The sequence below is a fragment of the Solanum dulcamara genome, chromosome 12 (genome assembly GCF_947179165.1).
Source record: "Solanum dulcamara chromosome 12, daSolDulc1.2, whole genome shotgun sequence".
NCBI classification, from domain to species: Eukaryota; Viridiplantae; Streptophyta; class Magnoliopsida; order Solanales; family Solanaceae; genus Solanum; species Solanum dulcamara.
In genome coordinates, this window is record NC_077248.1 from 64,301,373 (window position 1) to 64,316,491 (window position 15,119).

General features: G+C 35.2%; 1 protein-coding gene and 1 long non-coding RNA gene across 4 annotated transcripts; one reads left to right on the forward strand and one right to left on the reverse strand.

Annotated features, from left to right (window-relative positions):
- Positions 1-4,431: 4,431 nt before the first annotated feature.
- Positions 4,432-13,899, reverse strand: LOC129875887 (probable protein phosphatase 2C 1). 3 transcript variants are annotated; one of them, XM_055951114.1, is made up of 7 exons: positions 13,664-13,899; positions 12,072-12,545; positions 11,648-11,992; positions 11,453-11,570; positions 11,146-11,369; positions 7,566-8,017; positions 4,432-4,689 (listed from the first exon to the last, which is right to left on the reverse strand). In XM_055951114.1, the coding sequence occupies exons 2-7, from the start codon at positions 12,327-12,329 to the stop codon at positions 4,677-4,679; spliced, it is 1,410 nt and encodes a 469-aa protein (XP_055807089.1). In that variant the 5' UTR covers positions 12,330-12,545; positions 13,664-13,899; the 3' UTR covers positions 4,432-4,676. The 3 variants fall into 3 exon arrangements, with proteins under 3 accessions (XP_055807089.1, XP_055807088.1, XP_055807090.1); XM_055951113.1 differs by lacking the exon at positions 4,432-4,689 and having other exon boundaries at positions 7,165-8,017; positions 12,072-12,370; XM_055951115.1 differs by lacking the exon at positions 4,432-4,689 and having other exon boundaries at positions 7,165-8,017; positions 12,072-12,542.
- On the forward strand, positions 4,884-6,773 carry LOC129875888 (uncharacterized). Its single transcript, XR_008763228.1, has 2 exons — positions 4,884-5,270; positions 5,360-6,773. It is a non-coding gene; the product is annotated as an uncharacterized LOC129875888 (long non-coding RNA).
- Positions 13,900-15,119: the final 1,220 nt, after the last annotated feature.

The window sequence follows — 15,119 nt, forward strand, 5'->3', positions numbered from 1 at the left end:
ACTCCTTTGTTGTCATTGAGAACAAATATTTGGTCTGTAAGAATGACAGAACGTAAATAAAGAGTTTTGTGGAAGTTTTTTCGGATTACTTTACTGTCAGGAATGACAATATATACAAGTATAAAAGATAAACAATAATACAACCCATACTAGTTTAAATAACAATAAATCTATACTAGTTATAATAATAATAAAACTCATACTAGTTATAATTTTCTTATTATACTAGCCTATGCATAATTTTCAACAAAGTTGAGATAAAAATCATATATATATATCCAACTTTGAAAATGGGAGCTTCCCACTTTTAATATATATATATATATATATATATATATATATAATATTAATGTAAAGTTAGATTACCATTTTATCCCTACACTAAATTAAAAAACATCTAATTTATTTAAATAGTAAAAATTTTATAATATTTTTATTTAAAAAATATAAAAACATCTCATAATAAATTGAGTCTTTTCAACTCCACGTCATATTCTATTTAACTACTTAATTACTCCCATTGAATGATTTTATTGGACTACTATAATTGCAGAGTCATTCACTGTACCAAATGAAAAGCAAATTGCTTGAACTTCTCCGGTTACTGCATCATTTTCCCTTCATTTTCAACCATAATCAAATAATGTTATAAAAATTGTCTAATTGATTAAATAATAAAAAATTTATAATATTTTTATAAATAACTTCTCATAATAAATTAAGTCTTTTCTACTACTCTTAATATTTCATAATTAATTCAATCATTTCAAATATTTCTAACATCTCATAATAAATTGAATCTTTTCAAATATTCTTAACATCTCATAATAAATTAAATCTTTTCTACTAGTTTATTTGATTAAAATTTTCCAATATGCTTTTAAATGAACATGTAATGTAATTTTTCACTTATAAATAAAGTGCATTTTAAAGTTATTTGATATCATTCGTCCTACCCAAATGGCCTAATCCCTACAGTTGGTAGTAAAGATGTTGTCATACAAAAAAAAAAAAGGCAGCCCGGTGCACTAAAGCTTTCGCTATGCGCGGGGTCCGGGGAAGGGCCTGACCACAAGGGTCTATTGTACGCAGCCTTGCCTTGCATTTCTGTCAGAGGCTGTTTCCAAGGCTTGAACCCGTGACCTTCTGGTCACATGGCAGCAACTTTACCAGTATCAGAATTTATTTTAGAATTGTATAGTATTATTTTTCTATTGTAAGTGTTAAAAAACAAGTACGTTTATTCTCTTTTTACTATTTGTAAGTGTGATGTATGCTATGAAATCGATAATGATTTACTATTCATATATCATTAAAAAGACATATATTGATCAAATTTTTGTACCTACACTTCTACAGATAGTTACTTTCATTTATAAACTCTCTATATAATTACGTTAATAAAGATAAGATTTATCACATTTATAAAAATAATGTGCGATAGATAGCTATCAACATAAAGTCAATCATTTACAAAGTGCAACACAAGTTCCCAGAGAGTAGTAAGGATAAAAAAAGAAAGCTTGTGATCTATCTTCATTTCAACTATGAGCAGAGGAGCCACGATTTTCTTTTGAAATCTGCCGCGAATAACTTTGAATCACCAGCTTCTTTTTGGCATTTTTAATGCCTAAATCGAGTTTTTGATGTGATGAACAACATCCCCCCTCAAGTTGGAGGGTGTGGAAGAAGAAACCCCCAACTTGACCAAATTTGAAATATGAGCTGGCCCAGACAAAGGCTTGGTGAATATATCGGCGAGCTGTGCAAGAGAGGGCACAAAAGAGAGAGAAATGATGCCGGCAAGGTATTATTGGGGCACGAAATGACAATCAAGGTCGACATGTTTAGTACGCTAGTGAAAGATAGGGGTTTTGGCTATATGAAGTGCATCTTGGCTATCGGAGTGTAGAGGAACAGGGAGGCAAGGTTCAACGGAGAGATCAATGAGAAGACGAACAAGCCAAGTGATTTCGCCAATAACCCTACGCATTGACCTATATTCAGCCTCAGCGAATGATAAGGAAACTAAAGACTGTTTCTTGAATATCCAAGAGATGGGAGAACCACCCAAAGTGATGAAGAAACCACTAATGGATTTACGGGAGTCTGGACAACGAACCCAATTTGAATCGCAAAAAGCAATTAAATCAAAAGGAGAAAAAGAAAGAAAAATACCCAAACCAGGGTCAAAGAGTAGATATCGCAGGCATCGAAGAGCAGCATCGAGATGTGGTTGATGAGGGGCCTGCATGTATTAGCTTAGGTGTTGGACAGCAAATGAAAGGTCAGGGCGAGAATGGATGAGGTAGTTCAATTTGCCTAGAATTTTCTGATAGAAAGTTGGATCAAGAAGTAAGACACCTTCATCAGTAGACAAACGACAACAAGGATCCAGAGGTGAAGAGACAGGTTTTAATTCCAAACAATCGAACTCCTGCAACATATCCATAGTGAACTTTCTTTGACTTAAAATGATCCCTTGCGGTTCCCTGATAATCTCCAAACCAAGAAAGTAGTGAGCCTGTCCTAAATCCTTTATCTTGAATTCCAAATGTAAGAAAGATTTGATAGAGTGAATTTCTGTTTGATCATCACTCGTGAGCAGAATGTCATCTACGTAGACTACTATGATTGAGGTGTTGTGAGAAGACTTCTTGTAGAATAGGAAATAGTCATTGTGAGAGTGGGTGTAGCCTTTAAAATGAAGAACAGCAGTGAGTCTTGCATACCATTGTCGAGAAGCCTGTCGTAAACCATAGAGTGACTTTTTGAGTTTACATACATGAGTAGGAGACTGAGGTGTTAGAACAGGAGGGAACTTCATATAGACTTCTTCTTGAAGATCCCCATGTAAAAATGCATTGTTCACATCAAATTGTGAAATACCCCAATCTTTCTTCACTGTAATGCTTAAAAGGCATCTGATGGTTGTCATTTTCACTACTGGAGAGTATGTTTCTGTAAAAGCGATTCCTTCCCTCTGGATATCCCCCCTTACAACCAAATGAGCTTTGAACCTTTCAACTGAACCATCATGCTTATACTTCACTTTGTAGACCCATTTGCAAGGGAGAGCCTTTCTACCATTAGGCAAATCCACAATCTCCCATGTGTTGTTAGATTTTAGGGCAAAAAGTTCCTCAGCCATTGCATTCTGCCACCCAGGATGTAAAGATACTTGAGAATATGAGGTAGGTTCAGAGATATAAGAAGTAGAAATAAGAAGAGATTGATTTGAGTGTGAGAGTGCAGTGAAAGGAAGTGTAGGAGGAGTAATAGGGGAAGCAAAACAGGATCTGGTTCAATCAGTCAGGAAAACAGAGTTGCAAACATAATCAGCTAGATTTTTGGGGATGTGATGATCTCTAGTAGACCTCTTAAGAGGGATAAAATGGGAGAAGGAGACTGACCAGTGAGAGTAGGAGGGGAATTGACACCATCAGACCTAGTAGTCTAGTAGAAAAGGGAACAGGACTAGGAAGTGAGAAAGGAATAGGATAAGGGATAAGAGGGGAGGGTGAAGAAGAAAGAGGAGTAGGAGGAGAAGGACCGGAATAATCAATATCTAATGAGAAGTGAGAGGAAATGTAACAAGGCAAAGAAGAATCAGCGGAAACATGAGGTTTTTCTGAGAAGGGAAAAGTTGTCTCATGAAAAATGACATCTCTAGATGTGAAAATCTTCTTGGTGGAAAGGTCAAGTACCTTGTAACCTTTCTTCCCAAAAGTATATCCGAGAAAAGCACATTTAAGAAACCTAGGATCCAACTTGCTTCGATGTAGAAAATAAGTAGAAACATAACAAAGACAACCACGAGTTTTAAGAATTGCATAAGATGGAGAATGACCAAGTAATAATTCATAAGGGAGTTTCATGTTGAGAACTTTAGAAGGGTATCTACTTATGAGAAAAGTAGCCTGCATAAGGCATTCACCCCATTATTCTGTAGGTAAATTTGATTGAAATAACAAAGCTCTACAGGTTTCAAGTAAATGTCTATGTTTCATTTCTACAACACCATTTTGTTGTGGAGAGGAAGTGCAACTGGTTTGGTGAATAATGCCCTTTTCAGCAAGAAACAAGGAAGTTTCTTTACTGCTCCCAAGTTCTAGGGCATTATCAGATTTGAGGATTTTAATTGTGGTTTGAAATTGTCTTTCTATCATTGCAAGGAAATGTTTGAGGATTGTGAAAGCATTTGCTTTAGTGCTTAAGAGAAAATTCCAAGTTCCCCTGCTGAAGTCATTCTCTATTGTTAAAAAATATTTAAAACCATTATGTGTAGGAGTTTTATATGGCCCCATGTATCCATATGAATGAGATCAAAAATATGCTTTGAAGAGATAGTGCTGGAAGGGAAAGATGATCTTGTTTGTCTACACTTAGCACATATATCACATAAATGAGATGAACTGGGAACAATAGATGAAACAGTAGGAATAAACTTCATATTAGAAATGGGAGATGTCCCAATCTGTTGTGCCAAAGTGCTACATCAGAAGTGACATTAGCTAGAAACTGAACTGAATTTGAACATTGATTGATTAGCTGATTACATAAGGAAAAAGCAGAAATCCTATTTGAACTAAGAACTTGAGCTCTAGGCTTGAGTTGTTTGCTAGTATGAAGTAGATAAAGACCCTTGCTGACTCTACCAAGTACCACTGGCCTCTTCATTGAAGGGGCCTGCAAAATAGCACAAAGAGAGGAGAATATCAGAATAGAATTGAACTGAGTGCATAACTTGTGTACTGATAGTAGGTTGTATTTGAAATTGGGTACAAACAACACATGATGTAGAGTACTGATTGAAAAACTTGTACTCTGAGTAGATTAGGCAAATTAACAAAGATATGTTTAGAAAGAGTTTGAATATTGAATAAGAGGTTTGAATCTGAGGTCATGTGCTCAGAAGCTCCAGAATCCAAAATCCAAGAGACATGGTCAATAGAAACACTAACATAAGGCTTAGTATGAGGAAAAGCATTAGAAATACTAGCACAATTAGCAATAGGACTGTCTGAAGAAACTTGTTCCCCTGGAGATCCAATTTTCACATGTTGCAGTAGTTGACAAAGATTGAGATACTGATCATGTATCATTGGTATATCTCATAAGCTGTTAGAGTGAGAATCACCTTCCTCACTAGTGAGAGCAACATTGCTTTTTGCACCTGTCTCAATTCTCCTAGACTTGGTGAATTTAAAATCTGCAGGAAAACCAATTAGCCTATAACAATTGTCTACTACATGATTTTTATTTTTGCAGTAAGTACAAAACAGTGGCCTTTTGTTGTGTTCAGTGGAAACCCTTTTCACAGAGTTTGATCTAGTGGCATTGAATTGTTGTCTTGCAGAAAAGAAAGTTGCCTCTGATGGCTGCTAATGATCTGTACCTCCCTTTGCTTTTTATCTCGGATCAGCAAAGAGTAGGCAAGGTTGACTGAGGGAAGTGGAGAGATCATCAGTAAGTTGCTCCTTGATCCAGAGTAAGCATCATTCAGGCCCATAAGAAACTGAATTAGCCTGCTATCCTGCTGAGACTTGGAGGTCTTCTCTTTTCCTGCCCATAAACAAGCACAGGTACAGTGTTGGCAAGTATCCAAACTATCAAGCTCATCCCAGAGCCTTTTTAGCCTGGTGTAGTAAGCTGCCATGTCAAGATTTCCTTGAGTCAACTCACTGATTTGTTGTTGCAGTTGATAGAGCTGAGGACCATTTGTCTGACCAAACCTTTCCTCTAGCTCATTCCAGATATACCCAGCAGTCTTGGAGTAAAACACACTCTCAGCTATTTCCCTCGAGAGTGCATTGGGCAGCTAGGAGATAACCATATCATTGCATGTGCTCTAAGATTTATACCTCTCAGTTGAGATCTTGGGCTCAACAATAGAACTATCTATGAAGCCTAACTTATTTTTAGCAGATAAGGCAATGAGAATCCCTCTCTTCCAACCTACATACCCTTTGCCTGTGAAAGGGTGTTCACAAACACCATCCCTGGTGAATCAGAGGAATGGATGAAGAAAGGGTGTGAAGAATCAATGTCTAATTTCAAGACATCAGTGTGAGAACCACCAACTCCAGTTTCAGCAAGGGGAGTGGTTTCAGGTAAAACAAGTGAATTGGGATCCCCCATTTGAAATGAGGATGAATGATGAGCAAAAGAATGATATGAGCTTCAAAGCTCTGATACCATGTAAGAATGGCAGAACGCAAATAGAGAGTTTTGTGAAAATTTTCTTTGATTACTTCACTGCAAGGAATGGCAATATATACAAGTATAAAAGATAAACAACAACACAACTCATACTAGTTTAAATAACAACAAACTCATACTAGTTATAATAATAATAAAGCTCATACTAGTTGAAGGGGAACCTTGAAATAACTGGTAAAGTTGTTTTTATGTGATCAGGAGGTCATGGTTTCAAGCCTTGGAAACAGTCTCTAGCAGAAATGCAAAGTAAGGTTGCATACAATAGACCCTTATGGTCGGGCCCTTCTCCGGACTCTGCGCATAGCGGGAGCTTAGTGCACCGGGTTGTCCTAAGGATAATAAAAGGAAGCTTGTGATCTATCTTCATTTCAACTATGAGCAGAGAAGCCATGATTCTCTTCTTAAATCTACCGCAAATAACTTTGAATCACCAGCTTCTTCTTGATATTTTTAGTGCCTAAATTGAGTTGTTGATGTGATAAACAGTTTATTTCCAACATGGTCAACGCAATTGAGGTGTGTTTTCATGTATGAAAATCTTGAATAAGTGATACTCCCTCTGTTTCAATTTGTTTGTCTTATTTCATTTTTTAATTCATTTAAAAATTAATTATTTTTTTCCTTTTTCGACAACTATTTAATTTCAACTTTATGTGTGCCATGTTAAATTTACTAAAAAGACCCTTTGATAAATTGACTATTTTCACTTCCTGCTGCACCGTTTAGGACAAGACAAATCCTCCAAATAGAATGAGGAAGTTGGCGACGGACGAATATTAATAAATATAATTCATTTTAAGATGTTACAAAATGTGTTTAAACTATTTAAAAAGGAAAAAGAAAAAAAAATCCAGTATTTTAGTAATTTACATCATTTTACTCATATTCCATTCTCAAATATTCAGTTTTTTAACTATGCAAATTTCAAATTTTGAGGTGATATTTTGTCTCAATCAAAAAATTTCAACTACTATCGTAATCATTCTTCCACCATAACTAATACTTATCATTTACTATATATCAAATTAACATCTGAAACTTTTGGCTCAAGGGTAGTCCAGTGCACGAAGTATCTTGAGATGAAGACAACATAGTGAACGAACCAAAGCCGAGAGTTGGAAGAGGGTGGACATATACACGTCTAGAATACAACAACGCCTCAATCCCAAATAAGTTGGTGCAGGCTATATGAATCCTCACGGTCTAGAATGTTGCAGCAAGAATATATTTGCATGGAATGTAGAGGATGGAACCGTTGATACTTTCTCTATCGACACTTTGAGACGAAAGAATTTGTATATAACAACAATCATAATTGAATAACACAAGGTTAAGGTCCTTGCCTCTCGTCGGAGAATCTTGGAAGCTGAACCAGAGAGTTGACTCGAGCAACGCCTTCCAATCCTGACCATTTCTGATCTTCTGTTATTGCAGTTTCTTGATCTGCTTCGGCTACTACCCGTTTATAGACATCATTCTCTTCGGCTGATCTGACAGTAGTGTTTCTCTGTAGAGATGGCTCGGAGTGGTGCCCGTCATCTGATTCAGCAGCGATACCAGAATTGTCTCTCTTAAGAGCAGCAGAAGAGTGGCATTGCTCCTCATTGTCAGAATCCAAGTCCATCTTTCCATCCAAGAATAAGCAAACAACAGCACAATCATCCATTTTTGAAGTCGGATATTTGATTTTCCATTCGCGTGCAGCAGAGTCAACTAGGATTCTGGCAGCTGATGATCGTGTAGGCGCTGATGACACAATATCGACCACTTCCTCGTTGCTCAAGACATCCCAAACCTGCAATCAAGAATATAAATTCAATTAAGAAACAATAGTTCACTACACAGTCAGATAGCATCTGCCAAATTTCTAATTCTAGCCTTTGCAAGGAAAGCAATATGCGAAATTTAAATCACTAGGGGGATTTTCCCCTGACGATTTTTGATTCCTCAACTACAACAACAATAACTACGCCTCAATCTTAAGCAAGCTTATGTATATCCTTGTTCATCATGTGTCTATTGTGAACCATCTTAGACAAAGTATACAAGAAAAAGGAAGAAAAAAAACTAGAAGTTTTGTATATTTTTTACTAGCATATAAATCTCTGAACCAACTAAAAAACTCCTACAAAGCATAAGACCTAAAGTGAATGTATTAACATTGACTAAAACATATTCCAAACTAAATGGTATCTCCTACATAGATCTTTTTCTTCCATTGTGCCCTATTTTCCCTACTAGTTTTGCATAGATTTTAAGAAATTGTAAATCTTTCGAGACAATTTCTTTCTATATGATTTTAGGTCTATCTCGTTCCCTTTCAACACTTTTACTCAACATGGTTTCACAAGTATGAACCGGTGCATCTGAAGGTCGAAACATGACCAAAACCATCTCAAACGACCTTCTCTCATTTCATCCTCAATGTGTGTGCTATTTGCACCTTCTGTCAGATATGGTCATTTTTTCTCTTTGTTCCTTCAACTAAAGTTTGAAAATTCAGTACTAAATTGAGATCTTGCTTGATGGAGCAGAAGAGTGAATTCATCCTATAAGGAGAGAGAGCCTCGCCAAACCTACACTATCAATCTAAATTTCCACTTATATTTCTCATATCCAGACTGCTTTGAAAGCTTAAGAGCTGTTACATTTTCTTCAATCTGTAGATGATTTCACCCATTTATCAGAATCCGGAAAACCATCTGAAAGATCCAGTGGATCGTCTTGAACTCTTTTTAGAGAATATGAAAGTCTTTAAGATGCATGATAATGTCATGCAGATGGTGGTGCATTCCCAAAGACAGCCACTGGAAAAAAGAAAGTCTTTGAAGCCAATCGTTGTATCCACGAGGAATGGACATAAGGGTACGAAAAAATTAGAGCAACTATGCCATTAGCCATAAGGAAACTGAGAGTAGGTTCCTATTATCCTTCAAGGTGCGAATAACATGACTAGAACAACTATTCCATAATTGGGAAAAAATAACATTTCCGGAAGTGGAAACGGTTCCAGAATTGCATTTTCCTTGTTTTACACAACTATCACTAAAATCACTAACTAAATATATTTCACCTCCATTATGTAAATATCGTAACATTCAATTAAAGCAATTATGTATTAGATCAGCGATGCAATTAACTATAGTGATAAAGAAATCAATAAAAGGTCTTTTGTCATGCTATAACGTTGTTTCAAGCTAGCTTCAACTTATAGCTCATGTTAAGTACTAAGACAATGTTATTGATTTTTAGGATTGACTATTATAGCAAAGATTGGAGATGCAGAAAGGAATTGGTCTCAAAATCACAATTAAATTAGTTTCAGATACAGATAGAACATATTAACGATTTTGCATTTAGATCAAAATATCATCATTGGTTAGAAAGACAGCCAAATGTCTTTGGTAGATCGTATAAGAATTTGACATAGGAAGCTAGAATAGGTGACTTTATACAGAGAATCATTTCTTCTGTTTACTTGTCTTTCAAATTTGCAGTGCATGACTTCTCAATTCATTCTTTTTTCCCATATCCTGATATGTTGCTCAATTTAACTTATTGATCGGAATTACGCAAGTGGGAACAATACATAACACCATGTATTCTTTAGTTCCAATTCATCTAAGTCAAAAAGCAGGATACAGGAAAATCACATTCATCAAAGTAGTAGTATTGGAGTCTTGCCAGAAGTCCAATTACTAAAACTAATCATAAGAGCTCCAAGGATTACATGTAGATAACTTATGTTGAAAATACACTTTTAAGATTAAATAACTTCTGTAAAGCTGACACTAAAAATATATTCTATGTTGCTTGGACTCTCCAAAACTGATACCACACCCGTGCTGGATCCTCCAAAAATGCACTAGTTTTGGGGGATGCGACATGCACCTGTCACCATTTTTTAAAGAGTCCGAGCAACATAGAGTATAACCAGACCCATTTTCTTTCTTCAACGCCAAAAGCTATAGAATATACAACTTAGTAGAGTAGATGAGCTAATACCTTTCTAAAATACTAAAATTATTGCTATTTTGCCTATGAGGAGTCTTGGCACATATGATTCAAACACTAATCAAATCCTTCCCTCATAGGTACAGACATAAACACATGTCGTTGGACCTTACCGATTCATGAAAACCTAAATGTCAATTTTCTTCCTCCAAACCCAGAAAGCTACATGATAGAACCATAACAGCTTGACGTAATATCTTTAGGAAATACTTCATGTCTAACTTCACACCTAATAATAATATTTCACCAGTGAAAATGGCGACACATTTTTAGCCATATGATTACCAATCAAATTGATGCTTGGAACTCACATTGGTAGATTATTGTTAATGAGTACGTAATCTCCAATATCTTAACAATGGACACAGGAAGCAACAATAAGTGACTGTATACAGATTAATCAACTTTTCTGTTCATTCATGTAATTATAAAACTAAAAGAAAAGAAAATTTCAACTTTCTAATGCATCATTTTGCAATTCTCTTTTCTTCAAGTTACAATTGATGCTTCATTTAACTTATCAAACACATACACATGTCCGGAGAAGTATATATTAAGGGGTCGTTTGGTACATGGGATCCTGGGATATCCCACCTTATCCCATCCAACTTGAGATTATTTTATCCCATCTCCTAGGTGGGATAAATTAGTCCAGGGATTATAATCCCATGATAATTTAGTCCGCGTACCAAACGACAATATATATAATACCAATTCAAGGTTGTAACATTCACCATAATACTAGAATTAGAGTCGGCCAAAAAGGATCAATTTGTAACTGAATTCTCATTGAGGTTTATTCACATATACTTACAACACCTTAAAATATACCATTTCAGGCTGGCTCTAGCCCTTCTAAAATTTGATTAAGCTAGAAAATTATACAGAGATTCAGAGAGTGTAACATACCCCATCAGAAGCAAGAACAATGAACTTGTCTCTCTCTGTAAGAACCCGGTGAGAAAATTCTGGTACAGATATTACCCCATAGTCCTTCACACAAAAATCGCCAAATGCTCGAGCCATTGCTAATCCAGGGGCATTATCAAATGGCAACCAAACTCTCTGCACTTCTGGCTCATCTTGCAATGCGAAAACCCGACCTTTACATTGTTTTATCCTCTCAGCTTCCTCTGGCAACAGAAACACTTGATTATCTAATAGGAATTCTGAAATGATTATACACCATGAAAGATTCACTATAAGAGAGACATACTAGGTAAATCAGGCTTCAGATCAACAGTCAACTGGACTGCGACCATCGAATCATTGTCATCCTTTGATGCCAAGATTGCCCGAGAATCACCAATATAGCCCATATAAAGGTTTGAACCCTTAAAACACAAAAGAACAATAATAAGCTCATGGAAGGGAAGAAAAAAAAAGTATTAATAAATGTAACTCATCTTACTTGTTTTACTAGAGTAATAGCAGTGCTACCACTGCAAAAGCAATCTAAATTAGGTTGGGACCTCAATTCTTTGTCCATTGCCTTATATGATTGAAGAAAAGCTTCTCTCCACTGAGTGTCTACTTTATCCGCATTCACTTGATCCTTATCAGGATCCACAACTTCCAATTCTGGATTCCTGTTGCAGCAATCGGTAGCAGAACCATTGCCGTTTGATTCAAATGACTGCAAAAAGGACATTAACTTCAGGGGCAGTGCAGCCCTTACTTTGCGAGCAACAAGATGACCATGTGGACCATGGCCATCAAATACTCCACAAAAGGTCACATCTTCCGCCATGAAATCCTACATAGGCACATTCATGTAAAATATCAGATTTTTGAAAGAAGCAAAAAGTAGTTCTATGCATAAAAGCATGACTTACTTCCCACACGATCATGGCATCCTGGTTAACGCCTTTACGTCCTTGTTGTGTGTATATGCAAGAAGTACGGCTCTTGCCATTTGTAAAAATCCGATTGGGAATCGAACTCAGATGCTTCAATGCAATGGCATGATCAGAAAAAGTTCTTCTAATCCTCTTTCGACTAAACATGCTTATTCCCAAACATTCAGGTGAAAATTTTTCTCCATTGCTCCTGCTACTACAAGTACTGCTGCTAGTCGACACACAACCCCCCATTTGCTCAGACCGACAAAGCGACCATTTGATTGACAGCAAAGCTAATAAAATGGATCTCACAGAATTCACAGATCAGATTTATGGTCAAACTAGCAAACAATGTTGAAATGACAAGATGCCAGCACAGCAAGAAAGGTGCTTTTGGACTTAATGGAGATAATTAAGCTCTCTTTGTCCTTGGTCAAGTGTCAATTCAGTCAACTGAAAAAACAGCTACTAAGCAAAAGAAGAAGAAGAAGAAAAGATTAATTAATCGAATTGTTTATTTAAAAGTACATAAGAAGATGGAAATGCCAGCAAGTATAGAGACCAGACTAATCAACCAAAACATAGTTTAAAGGATATTGCATGTGAACTAAGAATATAATACTCCCTCAGTTTCATTTGTTGGTCTTACTTTCCTTTTTAATCCGTTTCAAAAAGAATGTCCAAAAGTTTATAAACATTCTACTCCCTTAAGTTGTTGCCTTTTATGAGAATCTCCAATTATACAAGTCAAATTGATAGAATTTATGTACTCATTCATTAAAAAAAAGTCAATGAAGCTAAGAAGATATCAAGCATGGAACTTTGAAAAAGCATAAAAAAAAGACAGTAAAAACAGGAAACAAGATACCCTCATAAGTTGTCAAGGCTTCATCTTTTCAATAGCTCAATTACCAAAAAAATGAGAAGTTAAAAGGCCTAAAAATAAGCTAGCATTTGGCCATAGATTTTGGGAGTAGATTTTCAAAAATTCATCTTCAAATATTTTCAAGTTCCCAAAAATTAGCTCAGACCAGTTTTTGAATTTTTTGGGACTTCCATTCGTAAAACTTCAAATTAATTTATTTTTTTTTCAAGTAAAATGTATGTCCAAACAAACTTCAAAAACTCAAATTTTCAAGTTTACAACTTGAAAATCTATGGTTAAACGGAAGCTTAAAGAAAGCTACTGTAAAGAAAGATAGACTCTGCACACAAATGCAAAATTTTAGCCTTTTCAGATTGAATACAAACTAAAGAAAGTGAAAATGTAAAGATAAAGGGAAAAAAAAAGTATCTTTGGGAACACAAAAATGTCAAAAGCTCCAAAAGCATTACAAGGAAATCTAATCTGAGCTACACATCACCAAAACCAAAGTGACTAAAAAACAAAAAGCAACATGAAATACAAAATCATTTATGGGTTTTGCAGATTAAGCAGAAAGAGTTGACACCCAAATTGTAAAAACTAGTATAGAGGAGAAACAAAGATGGAAAAAGATTAGATTTTTAAACCTAAAAAGCAAAAAATGAGCTTTTTGAGAGCTTTAAAATCCAAGAAAATATGGATAAAGTACTAGTAGTAGTACCTATTCAACTTGGTTTTGCTGAAAATTCAAGATTTCTGAAACTTGGGATTCAACAATGTAGTTCCAATTACTAGATGAATTCTCTCCTTTTTTTTTTCTTTTTTTTTTCCAAGAAAGAATGGGGAAGGAAGAAAGCTGGCACATTAATTGCAGAAGCAGAAAGTGAATTTTGTCTTAACTTTCCAGCAAGAAGCGGTCATGGTAGTGATGGAAATTGTAAAGTGAAACATAATGGCAGTTGTGTTGAATTTAATGCAAAATTAACATTGTTTTTTCAAAGGCTTTCAAATTTCAATAGTTTTACTTACTTTACTTTAAAAAAAATACATGAAAAACATCTCTATTTTTAAAATAAAAGTAAGATTTATGTATATTTTATTCTAGATTTATGTATATTTTATTCTCTTTAAATCTTATTTTGTGGAGCTATGCTAACACTAATCACTATTTTTATTGGGGCTAGGAAGTAGTAAATCCCACGATCCAAAACAGTCAAGAACAAATAGAATTTTAAATATGATAGAAAATCATAGCAAACTCTAACATAAACTATTACTCATGTATTGTTTTTGTTATGGAATTCAAACTAGCAAATGGATATGTGAGTTAATTTAGTCATGGCTATGAGCAATAATGTCCTTCAGATGTATATATTATTTTGGGTCCAATTCACAAGTATATTTTTTTTTTTTTTTTGGGGGGGGGGTCCAATTCACAAATGTATTGTTTTGGGGGGTCCAATTCACAAGTGTATTGTTTTGGGGGGTCCAATTCACAAGTGTATTGTTGTCCAACCACAAACTCCAGAACTACTATCCATCTATGAGTAGTGTCAATATATTTTCCCTCTCTCAAATTATTTATCATTTCAAGAATTTAAGATAAAATTAATAATGTTTTTTTAAACTTTCTTTTTAATAGTAATTGTTTTTGAACACAACAAATACATCAATAAAATATATATTTAAAGAAAAAAACTATATCTTAAAATTGTCATAACCCAATTTAACAGGCCGTGTGGGTACCTACTAAGGCCTAAATAGGAGAACCCTTAACCCTTTTAGATAGAAAAATTATTGTGGAAGTACACAAATTTAAAAGAAAGCCAGAAAATTTCATTAAACCTGTATTAATTTAAGAACTCAGGCTTTATACAAAATAATGTTCAACCCCCTCCTTCCAGGATACTAGTCTAAACAGGTCCAAGAGCTCTACAGAAATAGAATATAAGATAAAATAAAAAGACACAGCTCCAACTACAAGGGAGGAAAAGTAGAAGCTGCCGGAGGACCATCTTCACATTCACAATAGAAAATCCACTGACCTTGCAACCAGACTATGTCAAGTGGCATAGCAAGAATAGTATCAGTACAAACAACACGTACTGGTAGGCTTCATCGGTCAATATGATACTCACCGCATAATATATAGAAAAATAAGAGAAGATCATAAGCAA

What these genes read in the sequence shown, in the direction of transcription:
- LOC129875887 (XM_055951114.1), bottom strand. Translation starts at nt 12,329, where the DNA reads ATGGGGGGTTGTGTGTCGACTAGCAGCAGTACTTGTAGTAGCAGGAGC. An exon ending in CTATTACTCTAGTAAAACAA is followed by an intron (nt 11,571 to 11,647) that starts GTAAGATGAGTT and finishes TTGTGTTTTAAG; the next exon opens with GGTTCAAACCTTTATATGGG. An exon ending in TTGTTCTTGCTTCTGATGGG is followed by an intron (nt 8,018 to 11,145) that starts GTATGTTACACT and finishes TCTTGATTGCAG; the next exon opens with GTTTGGGATGTCTTGAGCAA.